The sequence below is a fragment of the Oratosquilla oratoria genome, chromosome 19 (genome assembly GCF_046742065.1).
Source record: "Oratosquilla oratoria isolate Oo_2021 chromosome 19, ASM4674206v1, whole genome shotgun sequence".
NCBI classification, from domain to species: domain Eukaryota; kingdom Metazoa; phylum Arthropoda; class Malacostraca; order Stomatopoda; family Squillidae; genus Oratosquilla; species Oratosquilla oratoria.
Genome location: NC_134795.1, coordinates 39429981 through 39452546, shown reverse-complemented (window position 1 = coordinate 39452546; position 22566 = coordinate 39429981). Strand labels below are relative to the sequence as shown.

At 37.4% G+C, this 22566-nt stretch overlaps 1 protein-coding gene across 6 annotated transcripts in view; it reads left to right on the top strand.

Moving 5' to 3' along the window:
* Mms19 (MMS19 nucleotide excision repair protein) overlaps nt 1–19504 on the top strand; it is a 514253-nt gene extending 494749 nt beyond the window's left edge. For 4 of the 6 annotated variants that reach the window (XM_076202916.1, XM_076202918.1, XM_076202915.1 and 1 more), the window contains 3 exons: nt 68–232; nt 19133–19213; nt 19323–19504. In XM_076202916.1, the coding sequence (XP_076059031.1) occupies nt 68–232; nt 19133–19213; nt 19323–19433 (357 nt within the window). In that variant the 3' untranslated portion in view covers nt 19434–19504. The remainder of the gene's footprint in view (nt 1–67; nt 233–19132; nt 19214–19322) is intronic. The other 2 variants (XR_012967332.1, XM_076202913.1) reach the window with 2 other exon arrangements.
* Nucleotides 19505–22566: the final 3062 nt, after the last annotated feature.

Genomic DNA, 22566 nt, shown 5'->3' with positions numbered 1-22566 from the left:
TGTTGTATTGCTTTCATTTGGGAAAGCCTTTCCTTATATGATTTTTTTTTTCTTTTCTTTTTGACAGCTCTTCCCGGTGCTGCTCTCAGGCTTATCCAGTTCTGAGGATTTTGTTGTGGAAGGAACCCTCAAAACTCTGTCTTCAGTTCTTACCTTCCCAGCACATCATGCTTCTCCACATGTCAGCTCTTTAATACCCACACTACTTTCTCTTGCAACAAATCACTCTTTGGTGAGTTTTGTCATGTTTTACCTTATACACTGTATGAAATGCATTGCCCTTGATTTGCATGGAAGCAAAAGGGAAGACATGCATAATTTCTGTTTAGTATTTTTGATAGCTTTTTGCAATTTCTTAACCCCTTCCATACGGTGCCGCATACGTAGGCGTCATGAGGAGCAAGTGGATATGCGAGGCTGCCATATCGGCATCTTGATTATATTTATTGTAGTTTCCCCTGCATAATGATATACTCTCTAAACTGTCTTCATCACATTTTCTATGGTTATCAAAATTCACGGGTGAAAGAGAGAACGATCGATATAAGCGGTGACTATATTTTATGATGCGAGTATTATTACGACACATCGTACGTCTGACAGCTAATGCTGCCCGCGAGATTTTGGCCCGTACTGAAGAGGTTAAGTATCATGTGTATATTCATGTTTTGAATTACTATAAATTAATATTCATGTCACACCACAAATGTAACTCAGTTACCAACTCAGAAATGCACAAACTGTACCTGCTACCAGCACACCCAAAATACCACAAAAACATCACAGAAACACAGAACAAATATACATGGAATTTAAGGCTAATTGTAATAAATTTTGTCTATGGTAAAGGAAATATCTATTCATAGAGAAATGATGATACTTTATTATACTGCAAATGTCCCTCTGTCATGCTGTCCCCCACTCTTGTTACTGTCCTGTACCATTTCTCTAAATATTCATTTTCTCATTTTGCCAAACACTGTGGTGGGGGAAAAGAATAATGCCACCAAATATTTCCACTTCAGTCGTATGAGGTGACAAAAACGGGATGGGGAAAGGACTAGGCATCCTTCTTCCTTCAGCCCCAAATGGGACATTCCTGAAAAAAGTAAAGGCATAAGAGGGTGTGGGAGGAATTTTCCAACCAGTGCCCTAAGGTTTGGGTATCGTAATGTGTGTGGATGTGGTAAAGGTGGGACTTCATGAGGGATGTGTTATGTTGCCCTGGCTGTTCAATTTATACATGGATGGGGGTGGTGTGAGAGATAAATGTAAGGGTAATGGGTCAGGGATTGGAGATGGTTAAAGAAAATGGAGAAAAGTGGGAGATGAGCCAGTTGTTGTTTACTGATAACACTGTGCTTGTGGCAGGATCACAGTAGGGATTGAGGAAATTAGTTTGGGAAGGTGTGTAAAAGAAGGAAGTTGAAGATAAATGTGGGTAAAAGTAAGGTGATGAGATGTACAAGGGGAGAAAGTGGCAGCAGACTGGAGAAAGTGGATAGTTTTAGATACTTGGGTGTGAATGTGGTGAGAAAGGGAGTGGAGGTGGAGGTAGAATGTAGATTGAGAGAAGCAAGGAAATACCTTGGTGGATTAAATAGTGTAATGAGAAATAGACATTTGGGAATAGATGCTAAGAGTAGATTGTATTTACCTAGTTGTATTTTATGGGAAGAGAGCTATGCTCATAGTGACCTGTCTTTGTATCTTTAGTTGGTAGAGCGACGGCCTGCCTCCGCACAAGTCTCAGTTTGAGTCTGGGGACAACTGTCGAAATTATTTGATTGACATCGTCGTCATTGGCGATTCTATTCAGGTATTACAATGACGAAAGTCCATCAAGGATGTGTACCAGCTTAACCATCTAGCTACAAGTGGGCTTGGTTCTCCGTAAAATCGAGATTAGGACTGCAGTTAGCAGTTGATTCAAATCCTGCGAGAGTTAGATTAACCCCGAGGTTGGAGAATCTTATAGTCTCAGTAGCATAGTCAGTAGAGCGATGGCCTGCCTCCTCGTAAGTCTTGGTTCGAGTCCGGGGACAACTGTTGGAATTATTATATATATATATATATATATGAATAAATACAGTGATCCCTCGTTTATTGCGGTAGATTGGTTCTGAGACCGGCCGCGATAACTGAATTTCTGCGAAGTAGGTACACCATATTTACAGTATTTATTATTTAATGTGTAATTGGACTTTTAAAACCCTCCCTGTACTGTTAACAATCCACCCATTACAGTACTCTACTAATAACAAGGACAACTGTCAAGCAATAACACTTATAATTAAAAAAAATTAAGATTGTTACTGTACTCAACACGAAAGAAGTTGAAGTAGAATTTGAATGATGATGATGATGAATTTGTTGGGCAGTAGAAATGATTATGATGAAGCTGATGATGACTACTGTGCAGCTGATGATTGTATTTTTTACGTCTCTTCAGACGGTGGTGCCCTTTCGTGGGACACTTCTTCCACTTCCTCCGAAGGTGCAACCATAGTAGTAGCAGCAGGAACTGGCTCTTTTTAGTGAGGCTGCAAAAACATTGTGATAGGAAGTTGCTGCCGCTGCTTCTTTTTCCATTTAAAGAGCATCTTGTGATTCATGACTTAGTCGACCTTGTTGCAAAATTGCTCAGAACGAACCATATCATTATTCCATTCCTGTGACCCTCTTTCAATTCTTTAGCCAGGTTGCAGAGCTTGGTCAGCCGTTCCAAAGTCAAGCCATTTTGGTCGGCAACTTCTTCCATTTCTTGCTGCGTTTCTTCTTCTTCACTGGCCAACTTCGTCAAGTCTTTGAGGTCTGCATCAGTTAGTGGCTGGGAGTGGCAGTCTAATAACTCGTCAATATCTCCAGTGGTCATGTCTGCAAAGCCGTCACCTCCAATGATCACAACAAATACTGTGCTTCCATAGTTTTATTACGAGCCGTAACCACTCTCTTTGCTGAATTATTAAAGGTGATGACAGTCATCTTCCTAATGTTAGCCTTGTCCTTCTTGATGTAGCGAATGGTGGATTCGTTCATGCTAAAATGGCGGGCTACGGCAGCGAAAGTTCTCCCTTCAACATATCCAGAAGTTTCACCTTTTCAGCAATCGTCATCATTCTTCCTTTGGATTTAGGCTCAGTACCAGCCTTGGAAGAAGCAGCATGCTTGGGAGCCATTGCAGGGGATGAAAACTTAAAGTTCAATGCAAAGAAAAAAAAAATCACACACAGTACAGTGTAAAGTAGTACAGTAAACCACTCGGCAAGACAGCTTGAAGCGAAATGGCCGTGAGAGAGAGACAAGGGAACATGCTGAAGATCTGAGCATCGGTCAAAGCACCAATCACAGGCCAGATTACAAAATAGAAAGATGTGATTCGTCGTCTCTCTCAATTGCACCAATCACAGCCCATCTTACAATGCACTTCGTCACCGAGATGGTACACTTTGCATTTTCTAAACAACAGGATACACAGGTACTGTATGCATATCACATTCTGGATTTTTTTTGTCATATGAGTTACAAGTTCAAATATCCCTGCATATGTTTTTTTTTTTGCTATTTCATGCTTGTTTTATTGTTCCTAGACTAGGAAATATTATTTTTTATTAATATTTTGATGGATTTAATTAAAATTTTTAGGTGTTCATACATTGCAATTTTTCTAGTATTTTCCAGAAACTCCGCGATATATTTTCCATATACAGTAGATATTTTGAAAATCCACGAAGTCGTGAATCTGCAATAGTTGAACCGCAAAGTAGCAAGGGATAACTGTATATATATATATATATATATATATATATATATATATAATATATATATATATGTATGTATGTATATAACTTTTTTTCACTCTGTGCTTTGCTCCTAGCCTAAGTTGCCACTGATCATGACTCACTTCAGTATTACACACCTTTCTCTAGCATTTGATAAGAAATCCTTACCAAGTACTGAAAGAGAATGACAAACAATTTTATGCCTTGTTTAATAATCAAAGTCACAACAAGGAGAAAAACCCTAAACATAAATAGACAACAATTCATTACTACCTCTATATGCAAAAAAAAAATCAGATTACAGACGCTCCTCTACTTACGTTCATTCGTTTTATGTTTTTTCGATTTTACGTTTGAACTGACTGTAAAAAAAAAAATGTAAAAAAAAAAATTGTCGAGCGAATTTTTGAGTTTAGCGCGCTCTCCGTAGTATGAGACGTTCAAACTATACCTACACATGACGCTGCGTCCATTGTTTACATGGCACAAACGACAGACTGAACGTGCCTTGCCTCCTCCTCCTTCTCCTCCACCATCTCATTTTATGTTGCTTGAATTTAATTTATTTGAAATTAATGTTATTATTTTACAATGTTATGTTTATAATTAATGATTTAGGGGTGTTTTATAAGATACAGTAATAGAATTTATGAATGTATAGTACAGTATGAATGGTCATACATTACTGGAACGTACAGTAACAACTTACGTTCATTTTCACGTTACGTTCGGCCGTTTGAAACGTAACTAAAACGTAAGTTGAGGAGCGTCTGTACATGTAATAAGGTATAAGATTGATCGATAATAATCTAACAAATATTACACACTCATATACATACACACACATATGTGTATATATATATATATATATATATATATATATATATATATATATATGTATATATATATGTATATAGTGGTACCTTGACATATGAGTGCCCAACTTATGAAATTTCCAAGATACAGGTTGTCTTTTTCAAATTTTTGCTTTGAATTACAATCCGTTAGTTGGCGCAGTGAACACCACAACACAATGCCCGCCTAGCATCCACAGCTCACACGTGCAGTCCACTTGTTTATCTCGCTGAGAAAGTATCTGTGATAAGTTGTGCTCATGTTTTGTGCTTATTCTTAATTTATTTTATCAAATTTCTTTTTATAACCATGGGCCCTAAGAGAGTGGAAAGAACAGTGCTGAAAAGAAGAGGATGATGTCCATTGAATTAAAGCATGAAATTATAGAAAAACATGAGCATGGTGCACAAGTAATGGACTTGGCGAGGCAGTACCAGCATAGTACTGCAACGATATGTACCATACTAATGCAGAAGGAATTGGTAAAGGCTATAACACCAGTCAAGGGGATTAAGATAATTTTAAAACTCTGGACCTCTGTCCATGAAAAGATGGGAAATATGCTGTTGGTATGGCTAATGGAGGCTATTGTCTATGAGAAGGCAAGAACCATATATGTTGATTTGCTGCAACAACTCCAAGGCACTTCAGTGGATGAGGCACTGGAAGAGTGGTTTAAAGGCAGTCGGGGTTGGTTAAACAATTTTAGTAAAAGGACTAGCATTCATTCCATCATCAGGCATGGTGCGGCAGCAAGTTTGGGTGCAAAGGTAGCTAAGGCTTACTGCAAAACTTTTGGTGAACTGATAGCAACTAAAGGATACACCCCTCAGCAAATCTTCAGCTGTAATGAAACAGGGCTGTTTTGGAAGAAGATGCTGAGAATGACTTACATAATGGCAGAGAAGAAGATGCCAGGCCACAAACACATGAAGGATAGGTTGACTCTCGCACTGTGTGCCAATGCAAGTGGCCACTGCAAGATCAAGCCGCTGCTCATGTATCATTCACAAAACCCCAGAGACTTTAAGTCTCATAAGATTATAAAAGAAAAATTGCAGGTTATGTGGAGGGCAAACCCAAAGGCAATTATCACTCCATCAATCCAGTCTGTCAGGTGGTCAGTATTTGGTGTATTTGGTGACCATTCCCAGTCACTTGAAGAGCATTCACTGCCAGGTGCTATGAAGATAGGCTATGTGCCCATATCAGGATAGGAATCTACCACCTAACACTGTGGGACAAGGTCTATACAACTGCTGGATGAAGAATAGAAAGGAAAAACAAGGAGGGGAGTACTATTTCTGACCAAGAAAGACTTATATGTGACAAAGTTAACAGAAGGAAAAAACAATGTAGAGTCAGTAATGATAAGAATAGAAAACAACCACATGAAAAGTAGAAAATTTGTAGTACTGTATGTGCCCCCTAAAACACAGGCCTGGACAGAACACGATCATTCCAAATTGCTAGAAGATACTAAACACGAACTGATATACTGAAAGAAATAGGATATACAGTAATTATGGGTGATTTTAACTCAAAAGAAATATGTTGGGAAGAAATGACAGTTAAGGGTAGAGAGGACATATGGGGCAGCATACTACTTGATATGACCATTGAATACACAATGACTCAATGGGTAAAGGAAAATACCAGATACAGAAACAATGAGGAACCTTCAAGACTGGATTTAATACTTACATCAGAACCTGAAATTGTAGACAGATTAGATTACAAAACACCAATAGGAAAGAGTGACCATGTACTAATAGAATTCAAACTAAAAGAGCAAATAGACCTAAGAAGAAATGAGAAACATAGAATAGGATGACCAATGTACAACAGAACAAATTTTGAGAAACTTGGAAAATTCTTTCTTAATGCAAACTGGGAAAAATTCCTAAATGAAGAAACAAGGATGGAAGAGAAATGGAACATACTAAAAGAAATGTATAATGAGAGTGACCAAATATGTTCCACAACAAAAGCAAGAAAGAATAATACAGAACTGGTGCAACAAAAAATGTAGTGAAGCCAAGGATAAAAGAGACAAAGCCTGGAAAAAATGGGGGAAAAAAGAGCCAATGGCAAACATACATCAAACTAAGAAACGATTACGTAAAAATATGCAGAGAAGAAAAGAGAAATTATGAAAAGAAAATAATAGAAAAATGGAGGGAACAACTGAAACTATTTTATAGATATGTGAAAGGTAAACTAAAAAACAAACAAGAAATAGAAACGTTGTGCCAAGGAAGTCATGAATATACAGAAGAACAAGAAATGGCAGAGGTTATGAGCAACCACTTCAAATTGGTTTTCACATTTGAGAACACAACTAACTGTGAGGGAACAGAGAGACAGAAATCCCTCCCAATGAAGGAAATAACTGTAACAAAGAAGGAAATCAGCGACCAAATAAAGAACCTTGATGTCAGAAAATCGCATGGTCCGGATGGAATTGCAAATTGGATATTGAAGGAATGCGTAGAGGAATTAACAGATAAAATACACACTATAATCAAATGCTCGCTCAAAGAAGGTAAGGTACCACAAGACTGGAAAAATGCAAACATAGTACCAATATACAAAGGAGGAAAAAAGGAAAATCCAACTAACTACAGACCGGTCTCCCTAACAAGCACAGTAGCTAAAATATGTGAAAAAGTGATCAAAAGTAGATGGGTTAAACACCTGGAAGAAAAATCTATACTAAACCCAAGCCAATTTGGATTTAGACAAGGAAGATCATGTACAACAAACCTAATCTGCTTCTACTCGAGACTAATAGATATAATAGATGAGAGGGATGGATGGTTAGACTGTGCCTATCTAGACCCCTACAAAAGGCATTTGACAAAGTACCACATAAGAAATTAATAAGAAAATTAGAATCAATAGGTGGCATCACAGGTAAATTATTAGAATGGATGGAAGATTTTCTGACTGGGAGAAAAATGAGGGTAGTAATTTGAGACTAATACTTGAAATGGGAAGAAATGATAAGTGGTGTTCCACAAGGGTCAGTGCTGGCTCCAATCATGTTTGCCATATACATAAATGACATGGATGAAGGAGTTGAATGTTATATGAATTTCTTCGCAGATGATGCAAAAATATTAAAGTAAGAACAGAAGAGGACTGTGATTCATTACAATCAGACCTGGACAAAATCTGGAAATGGACTCAAAAGTGAGAAGTGAACTTCAATATCAAGAAGTGTAGTATAATGGAGTTTGGAAAAAGCAAAAACAGAATTTCAAAAAATTACAAAATTGGCAAAGAAGAAATGAAAAAAAAAAAAAAAAGTGCACTCAGAAAGGGACCTTTGAGTATTAATCAGCAAAGACATGACACTGGATAAATATATAAACAAAATAGTCTGTGAAACCTACAAGTTATTAGGGTCAATGAAAGTGGCATTTGACTACTTGGATGAAGAAATTATTAAAAAGATATTAGTTACATTGATTAGACCAAAGCTGGAATATGCAGTGAAACTATGGACATCCAGTACTAAAAAGAATATAAGAAAACTAGAAGGAATACAGAGAGCAACAACAAAGTTGGCACCAGGTCTTTCCAATTTAACATACATACAAAGATTATCGAAATTGGAACTACCAACACTAGAGCAGAGAAGAGGCAAGAGGGTGATCTACTGACTATATTTAGAATCATGAAAGGAATGGAAATCCTTGACAGGAATGATTTGCTAAAAAATGACAATGGATAAACAAAAGGTCATGAAAAGAAACTCAAAAAGGATAACTATAGAAGAGATCGGAAAAAAAATAGCTTCCCACACAGAGTGCTAGATATATGGAATAACTTAGATAAAGAAACAGTATGTGCAAATACTATTCAAGATTTTAACCCCTTCGTTACCGACCCGTCAACCTTATGTAAACAAATGTTTCAAACTGTCCCATGAATGGCTGGAGCCTTATGTTTGTAAACACAGACACTTGCTACCACGTGGGTAGAAATAAGCCAGAAACCGAGGCCTTGAGAGCCCTCAATACACACAGCTTATAGCTGTGACACGTGTGTGTCACAGGGAGCACACTCAGTTCCTGGCGGGTGCACTCAGCCGTGGCACACAGGTGTCACAAAACACACATCCAGTACTCAAGGGGTTAAGAAAAAACTTGATGCTGAAAGATACAAAGACAGGTCAGTACGAGCATAGCTCCCTTCCTTTGTGGTACAACTAGGTAAAACTAGGTAAATACTTGAAGGGCATCTGCTGCCAGGGGCAACAAAGGTAGGCTATATGCCTATATTAGGATAAAAAAGCAACTCCAGTCATTTGAAGAACGTCCATTGCCAGGGACAATGAACACAGTCTATGTGTCTATATCAGGGTAGACAGGCGACTCCAGTTACTTGAAAAGTCAAATAAGAAACAAACACCCAGACACTGGTAAAGGTCTTGGGAAGAAAAGGCCACATCTGCTGCTTCTCAATTATAATTTCTTTACCTCTGAGTGCATCCTTTTCATCCCCCCTATATAACCATGGCTGATAATGTCATTCTATATGCCCCCTTACAAGGGAGGTAGCCAAGTCACAGGCATGTACCTATTCCCACCCATCTCACTCCCCTCCACCACCCTTTCCACCCCTCCCATCTCAGCTCCTCATAGATAACTAGTCATCTCTGCCTCTGCCAACTGCCCTGGGTCAAACACAATACAGCAAGACACAGTACATCCAGAGCAAGGGTGCTTCACTTACTTGGTAACCCTCCCTTTCTGTCCCCTCATGCAGGAAAAGAGAAGACAGGGAGAAACCCTTTGGACTGTATCAAAATCTCGTTCACACAAAAGAACCCACCCCCACCCACCCATACCCCATCCCTCCTTTCCTTGCAAACAGTATCACCCATACGCATTCTCCATTCATCCCTATCTCCTTCCTTCTCCCTTCCTTGCTCAACAGACATTCCCCTGTTGCTCAATACCCCAATTCACCCCATCCATCCATCTCATCCTTGGTTGTCCCCACAAGTTCATTCCCTCCACCTCTGCTTTCCACACCTCTTTTACCAATCTTTCATCACACATTCTTTCCATGTGTCCAAACCATCCCAATAATCTTTCAGCTCTACCATCTCCTTTTCCACTCCTGCTCTCCTTGCCTCCTTGTTTCTCTGTCCAACCTTGTAACCCCTACCATACTTCTCAGCCAATACCAATTTTAAAAGAAATAAAAGATGGTGATCGGGAAGCAGAGAAAGATATATATGAAGTGTATAGAAGACATTATTCTAAGGAAAGAAATCGACCCCTAAAGATACAACTAAGATTGCAAATGGTAACAGAAGACATATTAGAAAAAGCAAGCAAGTTGGCAAGGAATGAACACTACAACAAGATATGGATGAAAAGAGAAATGAGTGTTGAGGAGTTAGAAAAAGAGAAGACACTAAAAGATGAAGCTAAGGAAAAAAATGCGAAGAAAACGGAGACCAAAAGCAAGGAATTCTATTGGAGGGTAATTGACATGAGGCTGAGAAAATGGTACATCAGAATGGGTGAAACAAAACAAAAAAAAAAGATGGAGAAAGAAAAAATTAAAAATGGCCTATACTAACATTGACGGATTAATTTCAGGGCTGAATGAACTAAATGATTACCTATTAGATGAAAAACCAGACATAATGGGAATTGTAGGGACGAAATTAAGGGTTCCAGTACCACCCAATAATGTTGAACAAGGGTTATACAATTATTGGATTAAAAACAGAAACAAGAAACAGGGAGGAGGCATCATGTTCTTGGCCAAGAAAAACTTGAACCTGACAAATATTACTGAGGGTAAGAACAATGTAGAAATGATCATGATAAAAGTTGAAAACCGGGACATGAAAAGTAGAAAGTGTGTGGTGATTTATGTGCCCCCAAAAACTAGCTCTTGGAAAGAGAATGAGCATTCGAAAATGCTAGAAGATACAAGGCATTCATTAAATGAGATACCAAAGGGTGGAGGTAACCTGGTAATTATGGGGTTTAACTGCAAAGAAATTTGTTGGGAGGATATGACAGTGAAGGGCGGAGAGGATCTGTGGGGAAATGTATTACTGGATATGACCATGGAATATACAGTGACTCAATGGGTCTATGAAAACACCAGATACAAAAGTAATGAACCATCAAGACTGGATTTAATATTTACAACAGAACCTGAAATTGTGGATAAAATTGAATACAAGACACCACTTGGAAAGAGTGGCCATATACTTATAGAGACTGAACTAAAGAAATATATATAGAGAGAAAGGAAAAGTACAGAAAAGGAAGATTGATGTGTAACAAAATGAACTTTGGAAAACTAAAGAAATTCTTTCAAAATGCAAATTGGGAAAAATTCTACATGGAAGGGACAAAAGTGGAAGAGAAATGGGAGATCTTGATGGATATCTATAATGAAGGAGTGAATAGGTATGTACCAAAACAAAAACAAGAAAGCATGTACATTAAATGCTGGTTAAACAGAAGATGCAGTGAGGCAAAAGATAGAAGGGACAAAGCTTGGAAAAAATAGAGAAAAGATAACCTGGAAAATGGCAAATATATAACTAGAAATGAGTATGTAAAAGTGCGAAGAGAGGGAAAAAGGAACTATGAAAAAGACATTATAGAAAAAATGTAAAGAGCAATCCAAACTATTCTATAGATATGTGAATGGTAAACTTAAAAGTAAAGAGGAAATGGTGAAACTATGCCAAGGAAATACAGAATACACAGAAGATCTAGAAATGGCAGAAGTCATGAATACCGGTAATCACTTCAAGTTGGTTTTCACTAGAGAGAAGGTACAGTATTGGGATGAAGGAAGCAAAGTGCGATCATCCCCCATGAGGGAAATAATAACACAAAAAGAAATAATGGAGCAGTTAACAAACCTTGATGTTAGGAAATTGCATGACTTGGACGAAATTGCAAACTGGATACTAAAATAATGCAAAGAAGAACTAATGGACAAAATATATAACATAGTTGCTCACTTAAAGAAAAAAAAATATCAAAAGACTGGAAAAAATGCCAACATTATACCAATATATAAAGGAGGAAGCAAGGAAGAACCAACTAATTATGGACCGGTCTCACTGACAAGAATAGATGGGTAAGACACCTTGAAGAAAATAATATAATAAATCCAAGACAATTTGGGTTCAGACAAGGAAGATCATGTACTACAAATTGAATCTGTTTTTACTCAAGACTAATAGTTATAATACAAGAAAGGAATGGGTGGGCTGATTGTGCTTTCTTGGACTTACAAAAAGCCTTTGATGGTACCACACAAAAAATTATCTAAAAAATTGGAAAACATAGGAGGGATACAAGGCAACCTACTAAACTGGATGGAGGACTTCCTGAATGGTAGAAAGATGAGAGTAGTACTCAGAGAAAAATATTCAGGTTGGAAGGAGGTTAATAGTGGAGTTCCACAAGTATCTGTATTGGTCCCAATAATGTTCACTATATATGTGAATGACATGGATGATGGTGTGGAATGTTACATGAGCTTCTTTGTTGAGGAAAATAAAAACCGAAATGGATTGCAAATCACAACAGGGAGATTTGAACAAGGTTTGGAAATGGAGTCAGATATGGGAAGTGGACTTCAACATTAAGAAGTGTAGCATAATGGAGTTTGGAAAAAGTAAAAATAGAACATCAGGACAATATAAAATTGGAACTAAAGAGGTAAAGAAAGTGGGATCTGAAAAAGATCTAGGAGAAATTATCTCAACTTGTCCTCAGATAAATAAACAAAATTGTCGGAGAATCCTATAACTTGCTAAGATCAATAAATGTGGCATTTACCTATTTGGATGAAGAAATTATTAAAAAAAATATTAGTCACACTAATAAGGCCTAGATTGGAATATGCAGTGACATGGTCACCCTGTACCAAAAAGAATATAAAGAAAATTGAATGAATCCAGAGAGCAACCACAAAAATGGCTCCAGCACTTTCAGACTTGTCATATGAAGAGAGACAGGCTAAATTGGAGATATTGACTTTGGAGCAAAGAAGAGAGAGGCTACCTACTGACCTTCTATAGAATCATGAAGGGCACAGAAATATGTGATAAAGAGGACTTGTTAAATTGGGGCAAGCAAAACAAGAGCACATGGAAAGAAACTCAAAAAGGATAGTTATAGAAGAGATCTGAAGAACAGTTTTCCACACAGAGTGGTGGACACTTAATGATTACCTGCTAGAAGAAAAACCAGACATAATGGGTCAAAGGTTTTAACAAGGGTGATGCAGACAAGGTCACCATATTAAGACAGCAGCACAGGACTTGTAGTAGTTTATTTAAATTGGACAAATCTAGATTTAAGAAGTAAATAGGGAAGAACCTCTTTACCAATTGAGTAGTTAACAAATGGAATAGACTTAGTAATCATATATTGAGTGCTGAAGCTATTGGTTGTTTTAAGAGAAGATACTTTATGGATGGGAATGATAGATGTAATGGACATGGAACTGTCTAGAGTAGACCTTATGGCCTCTTGAAATTTCCTTCAATCTTATGTCCTTAAATTTCTCAAGTAGATGAAGGAGTTGTCATATAATGAAGTGACAGGGGTAAATCAGCTCAGGCTGTCAGGCCCTGTTGTGGAAATGCTGTATCTAGCTGTATTGCTGCTGACTCAAGCTATGTAGTAGAGGACAGGGAAGACCCTGCATCTATAAGGTGCTAAGATTGAAGGGACAATAGTTGGGTTTTTGGATGGGTGTGGGATTAATGTATTTATTTAGTTGCAGTACACAGGAAAGAGGCAATGCTCATGGGGTCGCATCTACTCTCAAATTTATCATACATATACCAATGGCTTTTTTCCCCCCCTTACAAACGAGGTAGCCAAAATCAAAGGCATAAAATTCACTCCCATCCAGTCCATCCCTACATACTCCATTCCCATTTGCCTCCCTCACTCTTATCTTGGCTCCTCCTGGATGATGGGTCATCCCTGCATCTTGCCCACTGCCCTGGGTCAGAAGTAATGTAGCAAGACAAAGCACATCCACAGCAAGGCTGCTTCATTTAATCAGCACCTACACTGTCAAATCTGACATATGAACAAAGATTGGAGAAATTACAATTGTCAACACTAGAACAGAGAAGGGAAAGAGGCGATTTGTTGACCATTTTCAGAATTATGAAAGGGATGGAAGTTCTCGATAGAGACAACTTAAAGGGCGGCTCTGGCTAAAAATGACTATTTTCGATCGTGGGTACGAAATTTAGTTAAGCATCACAAATGCTTGTTTAGTTATCAAGGTCTGCCATGATTTGAAGTGAAAATCTAAATGGCAAATACCATAAAAATACACTTTTGTGGCGGGGGGTAGGGGATGGCATGCTGCATCAAATATGGCAACAACCACATTTGTCAACATGTTTGCCATATTATTGCTTTTATTGTCTTTTTCATACTTTCACTGACTGTTGCTATGCAGTACGATCTTTTTCCTCTCTAAAGCAGCATTTCACGGCTACCAAGAGTTCATAGTTGATTACCAAAAAGTTGTTTGTCTACGTTTTTTTTTTTTACATTTATCGTTGAGTTGATGTGTGTAATTTATGTTTTATTTGCATTTTATTGTGTTACCATTATAGTTATGGCTCCTATTAGTAAAGTAAAAATCATATGAAATGTATGCGTTGAATAAAGAAAGAAAACCGAGAGATTGTTACAAGTGTGCGTAGCCACGCCCACCTCATCAGCTGATGTTATGATTTTGTCACCTAATGCATCAGGCTCTTTTCCATCAACTTCTGTTCCATCAACTTCTACACCTTTCAAGAGGACAGGAAAAGCACAAATACATAAAGAAACACTCGCCAAAAAAGTGATGAAAAAGAAGAAGAGGAGGAGGAGGAGAGAGAGAAAGAGGGAGAGAGGATGAAACTGTACATTTGCTCTCTATTGCACGTCTGAAGGAAATAGCTCTTAGTCATTATGAGTGCAGTGTAGATAATGTTGTTCACTATCATAGTGATGGTTTTGAATGTGGGCAGTTCCGATACCCTCTGAAGTAATACTCTGCCCGGGTGGGCAGGGGGGGACTAAGTGCCTTTCTTGAACCCTAGAACCAAAATATGAGAGATCCAGTCTTCTCTATACAAAGATAAGTAAGACAGTAGTTGTAATAGAATATTCAGCACAGCATTAATTGATTTTAAGAAAAAAAAATCAGTGTAAAAATTCTTTCCGAATCTTTAATTGGCCGTATCTCAAAACTAACTTTTTTTATTATAAGGTGTCGTAACTTCTTTATTTACTGTTCAAATTCCATGAAATTTATGGTGCAATAACTATGGATATCTCTGATGATAAATAATGAGCCAAGTTTTTTTTTCGGGGTCAAAATACTTAATTTACTTTCTTTATAATTGTGTAATTTTTGGGCAACCCTGAACACAAAATAAAATTCCGCCTCCCTATGACCGCCAGAGCTTCCCCTTAACCTCTTCACTCCGGGGCACATCACATGTCTGGCAGCATTAGCTGCCCGACGTGCGATGTTGCGTCATAATTGCATTATAAAAAATAAAGTCACTGCTCAATCGCTCGTTCTCTTTCACCCGTGAATTTTGATAACCATAGAAAATATGATGAAGCCAGTTTAGAGAGAATGAGGGTCACGCAGGTATGACTATAATAAATATAATAAAGACACCGACGTCGACATCATCGCGTACCCACTTGCTCCTCATGACGCCTACGTAGGTGTCACCGTATGGAAGTGGTTAAAGTGGGACAGAAGAGAATCAAGGACAAAAAGAAACTAAAGACAGTTACAGAAGAGACCTGAAAAAAAAATAGCTTCCCACATAGAGTGATTGATGTCTGGAACAAACTGAACACAGAAACAGTGAATGCCAGAACTATACACGATTTTAAGAACAAACTGGATGTGGAAAGATACAAAAACAGGTCACTTTTAGCATAGCTCTCATCCCGTAAAATACAACTAGGGAAATACAACTAGGTAAAATATTTGAAAGAAGGAAAAGTTCCAGAAGATTGGAAAAGAGCAAATATAGTACCAGTATATAAATGGGAAAACAAGGAAGACCCTACTAACTATAGACCAGTCTCTCTTACAAGTACGGTAGCTAAAATTTGTGAAAGAATTATCAAAATTAGATGGGTAAGGCATTTGGGAAAGAACAATGTACTAATCCAAGGCAATTTGGATTTATGCAAGGAAGATCATGTATTTACCTAGTTGTATTATACAGTAAGGGTGACTCATGGTGACTCATCTTTGTATCTCTCAGCATCAATTTTTTTCTTAAAATCTTGAAAAGTGTTTGCACACACTGTTTCTTTGTCTAATTTGTACCAAGTATCTATCTGTGGGAAGCTATTTTTATTCAGATCTCTTCTGTAATTATCTTTTTTTAGTTTCTTTTCGTGTCTTGTTTTTCCATTGTCCCATTTCAATAAGTCATTCTTATCTAAGATTTCCATTCCCTTCATAATTCTATAGATTGTTAGTAGGTCTCCTCTTTACCTTCTTTGTTCCAGAGTTGGTAATTCTAATTTGGACAGTCTTTGTTCATATGTCATTTTGGAAATAGTTGGTGCCAGTTTTGTTGTTGCTCTTTGTATTCTTTCTAATTTTTTTATATTCTTTTTGGCACTGGGTGTCCATAGTGTTGCTGCGTACTCAAGTTTTGGTCTTATTAGTGTAGTTAATTTTTTTTATCATTTCCTTGTCCAAATAGGCAAATGCCACTTTTATCAATATGCTCATCTGGTGTCATGTCTTTGCTGATCATCACTCCAAGGTCTTTTTCCGAGTTTACTATTTGACCTCCTCACCAATTTTATAATCTCTCGATATTCTGTTTTTACTTTTTCCAAATTCCATTATACTACATTTCTTGATATTGAATTTCACCTCCCACTTTTGAGTCCATTTCCAGATCTAGTCCAAGTCTTGTAATGAGTTCCAATCCTCCTACATTTTTACTTTCTTTAGTATTTTTGTGTCGTCTGCAAAGAAATTCATATAACACTCTATTCCTTCATCCATGTCATATATATGGCAAACATGATCGGGGCCAGTACTGATCCCTGCGGGACACCACTTATCATTTCTTCCCAATTTGAGAATTTATCTGTAATCACTACTCTCATTTTCCTCCCAGTCAGAAAGTCTTTCATCCATTCCAATAATTTTTCTCTGATGCCACCTATTGACTCTCTCTTCCTTATTAGTTTATTGTGTCACAAACTTGATGTGTTTCTATTCAAGACTAATAGATGTAATACAAGAGATGGATGGGCTGATTGTGCATTTCTAGACCTGAAAAAAGCCTTTGATAATGTACCACACAAGAAATTGCTAAAGAAACTAGAAACTGCAGGAGGAATACAGGGCAAACTGCTGAAGTGGCTGGAAGACTCCTTGCATGAAAAAAAAATGAGTGGTGATAAGAGACAAACATTCTAATTGGGATGAAGTGATTAGTGGAGTTCCACGAGGAACAGTTTTGGCCCCAATAATATTTGCTATATAAATGATATGGATAAAGGAATTGAAAGTTATACGAGCTTCTTTGTGGAGGATGCAAAACTGTTGAAAAAAGTGAATGATGTAGAAGATTGTGAGTTGCTGCAGAGTAATCTCAATAAAGTATGGGAATGGAATAGGAAGTGGGAGATGGAATTCAATATTAAGAAGTGTAGTGTAATGGAATTTGGAAGAAGCAAAAAAAAAAAAAAAAAAAAAGAATAGTGGGATTACATAAATTGGGAGAGGAAAAAATTAAAAAAGTGGAAAATGAGAAGGACCTGGGAGTCATCACTATGAATAGTATGCCCCCTGAGAAACATATAAACAAAATTTTTGGAGAAGCTTATAATTTATTAAGAACAATCAAAGTGCCATTTACATACCTAGACAAAGAAATTGTGAAGAAAATACTAGTCACTTTGATAAGACCAAGATTGGAGTATGCAGTGATGATGTGGTCACCAAGTACAAAAAAATGTATAACAAAACTTGAAAGAATACAAAGAGCAATTATGGAATTGGCACCAATGCTCTCAGAACTATTATATGAGGAGAGACTGGCAAAACTTGAACTACAGACATTAGAGCAAAGAAGAGAGGAGACTTGATAACTATTCATAGAATCATGAAAGGCGTAGAAACTATTGATAAAGAGGATCTAATAAAATGGGGTAGTAGAGATACAAGAGGACATGGAAAGAAAATAAAAAAAGACAATTATAGAAGATACCTGAAAAAGAACAGCTTTCCCCACAGGATAATAGACATTTAGAACAAGATAGATGAAAATGTGGTGTGTGCAAAAATGATAACATGAATTTAGATAGGCTAGATGAAATGAGATATGAAGACAGGACACCACAAGCATAGCTCCCCTTCCCATAAAATACAACTAGGTAAATACATTTAAACTCTTTCTTCTGCCCCATACAGTGCTATTGGCACAATCACTCCATTCAATATTCTCTTAGCATCCATTCCCAAGTGTCTATTTGTCATTACACTTTTAACCACTTCACTACGGGACTTAAATCTTGCGGGCAGCAGCCAATGCCAATCATACGACGTGTCGTAATAATACTCGCATCATAATATAGTCACGGCTTATATCGATCATTCTCTCTTTCACCCGTGAATTTTGAAAACCACAGAGAATGGGATTTAGAGCAGATTAGGGAGAATGTAAAAACACAGGGGCGACCACAATAAATATAATCAAGACGCCGATATGGCAGCGTCGCGAATCCACTTGCTCCTCATGACGCCTACGTGTGCGGCATCGTATGGAAGGGGTTAAATCCCCCAAGGCATTTACTTGCTTCTCTCAATTTACATTCTATCTCCACCTCCACTCCTCCCTTTCCTGCCACATTCACACCCAAATATCTACAGCTATCCACTTCCTCCAATCTCTTTCTCATAGTACTCACTTCCAATTGCTGCCATATTCTTCCATTGTACATCTCATCACCTTACTTTTACTCACATCTTCAATTTCCTTCTTTTGCACACCTTTCTAAACTCCATCACTACCTTAAGCCTGATCCTGCTACAAGCACAGTGTCATCAGCAAACAACAACTGGCTTATCTCCGATTTTTCTCCATTTTCTTTAACTATCTCCATTCCCTGGCCCATTACCCTTGCATTTACCTCTTGCACCACCCCATCCTTGTATAAATTGAACAGCCAAGGCAACATAACACATCCCTGGCAAAGTCCCACCTTTTCCCCTCAAACCACTCACTCTCTCCAATTTATTATACCTAGCCTAAAAGTCATATGATCTAGGAAGGGTGTATGTTTTGATTTGCCACTTCCCTTATAAGGGAAAAATGACCTTTTGGTATATGTATATATGTAATTTTCCTCATTTTGAAGTATTGTAGATATGATATATGTTGTACTAGTTTCTTTGTAATATGTCTCTCACAGGTTACACGGTTAACGTCCCTAGAGTGTCTGTGTGGTCTTGCTTCATTGGACACCAAAATTTTACTTCCATACCGTGAAGAGGTTTGTTGTCATACAATGTGTTATTAGTCCTCAGTAATTAATGTTTGATACCATCACTTATTGTAGCAGTGACTTATATTCTTAAAATGTTTATGTTGCACAATTTCAGGTAGTAAGAAGCCTGAAAGTGACCTTGAATGATAAGAAACGACTGGTGCGTGAAGTCTCTAGGAAGGCAAGATGTAATTGGATTTTGGTTGGAGCTCCAGGAGGATTGTAATATTGGTTATTATTGTGTACATAATAAAAAATTTAAGTAGAAATGGCTTAGTAAACATTGTGTTTTTTTTTAGACTACTATACAAAGGACAATGAACAGGTGCTACCATCATTTGCCTGCAGTAGCTGCACCACCATCTGGGAGAGGACTGAGTACTGATGGAGAAATCAGTGTGTGTGTGTGTGATTTCTCCATCACACACACACACACACACACACACACACAACACGAGCATAGCTCCCCTTCCCGCAAAATACAACTAGGTAAATACTAGGTAAATACACACACACTGATAAGGCCTAGATTAGAGTATGCGGCGACATTGTGGTCCCCCAGTACCAAAAAGAATATAAAGAAAATAGAAAGAATCCAAAGAGCAGCTACAAAAATGGCACCTGCACATGCAAACCTATCATACGAGGAGAGATTGGCTAAACTGGAGTTACCGACACTGGAGCAAAGAAGAGAGAGAGGTGACCTATTGACCATCTACAGAATCATGAGAGGCACAGAGGTACTCGATAGAGAGAACTTACTTAACTGGGACAAAAGAAACACAAGAGGACATGGAAAGAAAATAAAAAAACATAGCTATAGAAGAGAACTGAAGAAAAACAGTTTTCCTCATAGAGTTTTGGACACTTGGAACAAACTGGACAATGAAATAGTATGCGCAAAAACCATTCATGAGTTTAAAAACAAACTAGACACTGCAAGATACAAAGGCGGGACATCACGAGCATAGCTCCCCTTCCCGCAAAATACAACTAGGTAAATACACACACACTTACGTCGGACAGACGGCGAGGATTGATGTCCTGAAGAAAAAGTGAAATTTTCGTGTATCTCAACGCAAAGGAAGTACCTATTGTATTTGCAGGTAAGGGGATTGCTTGTGGTGTAGTGGGAAAGTGAGGAAAAAGGAGAAGGGGAGGGATTACTGAGGGAAATGGAAGGAAATGAGGAAGGAGAGGACTTGGTCCAGGCAGGCAGACGCCATGTAAACAAATGCGGGCCAGAGCAATTTAGTGACGATGAAGGGACTAACAAAAATGTAAAGATTAGAAACATAGATAAGAGCAGCACAATAGAAGGTGAGGATAATAATTTCCACGGATTTAATGAGGGGGGGGGGCGGATACCAACCTCCCCCGACTGGCAAGGCTAGAGGAAAGACTTGAACAAATGACTGAACATTGGGAGATTAGGTTCGGTAATATGTCAAAAATTGCGCAAAGGGTTGAAAGATTGGAAGAACTAGAAAAGGCGAACAAAAACTTAACTAAAGAAATAGAAGAATTAAAAAGACAGTTAAAAGAAGTAAAAGAGGAGAATAAAGAATTAAAGAGGAATAATAAAGACAACAAAGAGGCCATAGCTAAAGAAGCTAAGGGTTGGAGGACAATCCAAGAAAACAGTAAAGTTGCATTTACTGACATAATTAAACAGCAAATGAAAGAACAAACTGAAGACTCAGTTATTAAAGTGATGAGACAAAAGGAGAATATAGTAAGAGACTTAGCAGATAAAAAGAAATGTATAATTATATTAGGAATGGAAGAGAAGTATAATCTAAATAGAACCGCAAGAATCAATGAGGAAAATGAAAAAGTAAGCAGATTACTAGAATTAGTTCAGGAAGATGAACCTGAAATCATGAAACAAATTGAAGAGAAGTTTAGACTTGGAAAGTATAGTACAGATAAGACCAGACCAATTAAGATTAAATTCAGGTCACAAACGATGGCAGAGAATATTTGATAAAAAATAGGGAAACTAACAGCAAGTGAACAATATCAAAAGGTATGGATAAAAAGGGAAATGAATAAAGAGGAAAAAATGAAAAGACAACAAGCTAAGGAAAAAAACGAGAACAGAACAGAGTCAGAAAAAGAGAAATTCTATTGGAGAGTAGTGAATATGAAAGTAAGGAAATTCGACATACTAGAGAAAAACAAAAGGGAAACAGAGAACACAATGGAAGTGAAAGAAAACTAAGAGTGTCTTACACAAATATAGATGGATTAATAACAGGATTGAATGAGCTGAATGATTATCTGAAGAAAAAAGGACCGGACATAATGGGAATTGTAGAAACGAAATTAAAAGGTCCACTACCACCCAACAGTGTAGGACATGATGCATATAATTATTGGATTAGAAACAGAGAGGCAAAACTAGAGGGTGGAGTTATGTTCCTGACTAAGAAGGATATAAACGTGAAGTGCGTCACATATGGAAAGAATACAGTAGAGATGATTATGATCGAAGTGGAAGACAGAGATAAGAAGAACAGAAAGTTTGTGATAAATTATGTGCCTCCGAAAACAGCCTCGTGGGAAGAGAGTGAACATAAAAGTATGTTAGAGGACACAAAGATAACATTAAATAAGATAATGGAAGATGGAGGAATAGTTATGATGGGCGACTTTAATTGCAAAGTCTGCTGGGAAGAGATGACAGTAAAGGGTGGAGATGGCTCATGGGGAAATGTTCTACTCGAGATGATTATTGACCATACAATGACACAGTGGATACAGGAGAACACTACGTATAGAAATGAAGAACCATCGAGACTAGACCTAATAATCACATCTGAACCTAGAATAGTAGAAAAGATTGAATATAAAACACCAATAAGTAAAAGTGACCATATACTGATTGAACTGGAACTAAATGAGGAAAAATACATGAAAAGAAATGAATATAGTAAACGAAGAATGATGTATGAAAAAACAAATTTTGATAAAATAAGAGAATTCTTTCAACAAGAAAACTGGGAAGGAATATACAAAGATGAAGCAACAGTGGAAGAGAAATGGAATATTTTGAAAAAAAAATTATAAAAGAAAAAAAAAAAAAAAAAAGGGAGTGAAAAAGTATATCCCAAGACAAAAACAAGAAAAAGAATATGTAAAGTGCTGGTACAACAAAAGTTGTAGGGAGTTAAAAGACAAAAGAGACAAAGCTTGAACCAAATTGAAGAAAGACAAAAGACCTGAAAAATGGAAAATATATACTTGTTATAGAAATGAATATGTACAACCGTGCAGAGAGGAAAAGAGAAAATATGAAAAAGATGTCATAGAAAAATGTAAAGATCAACCAAAACTATTTTACAGATTTGTAAACA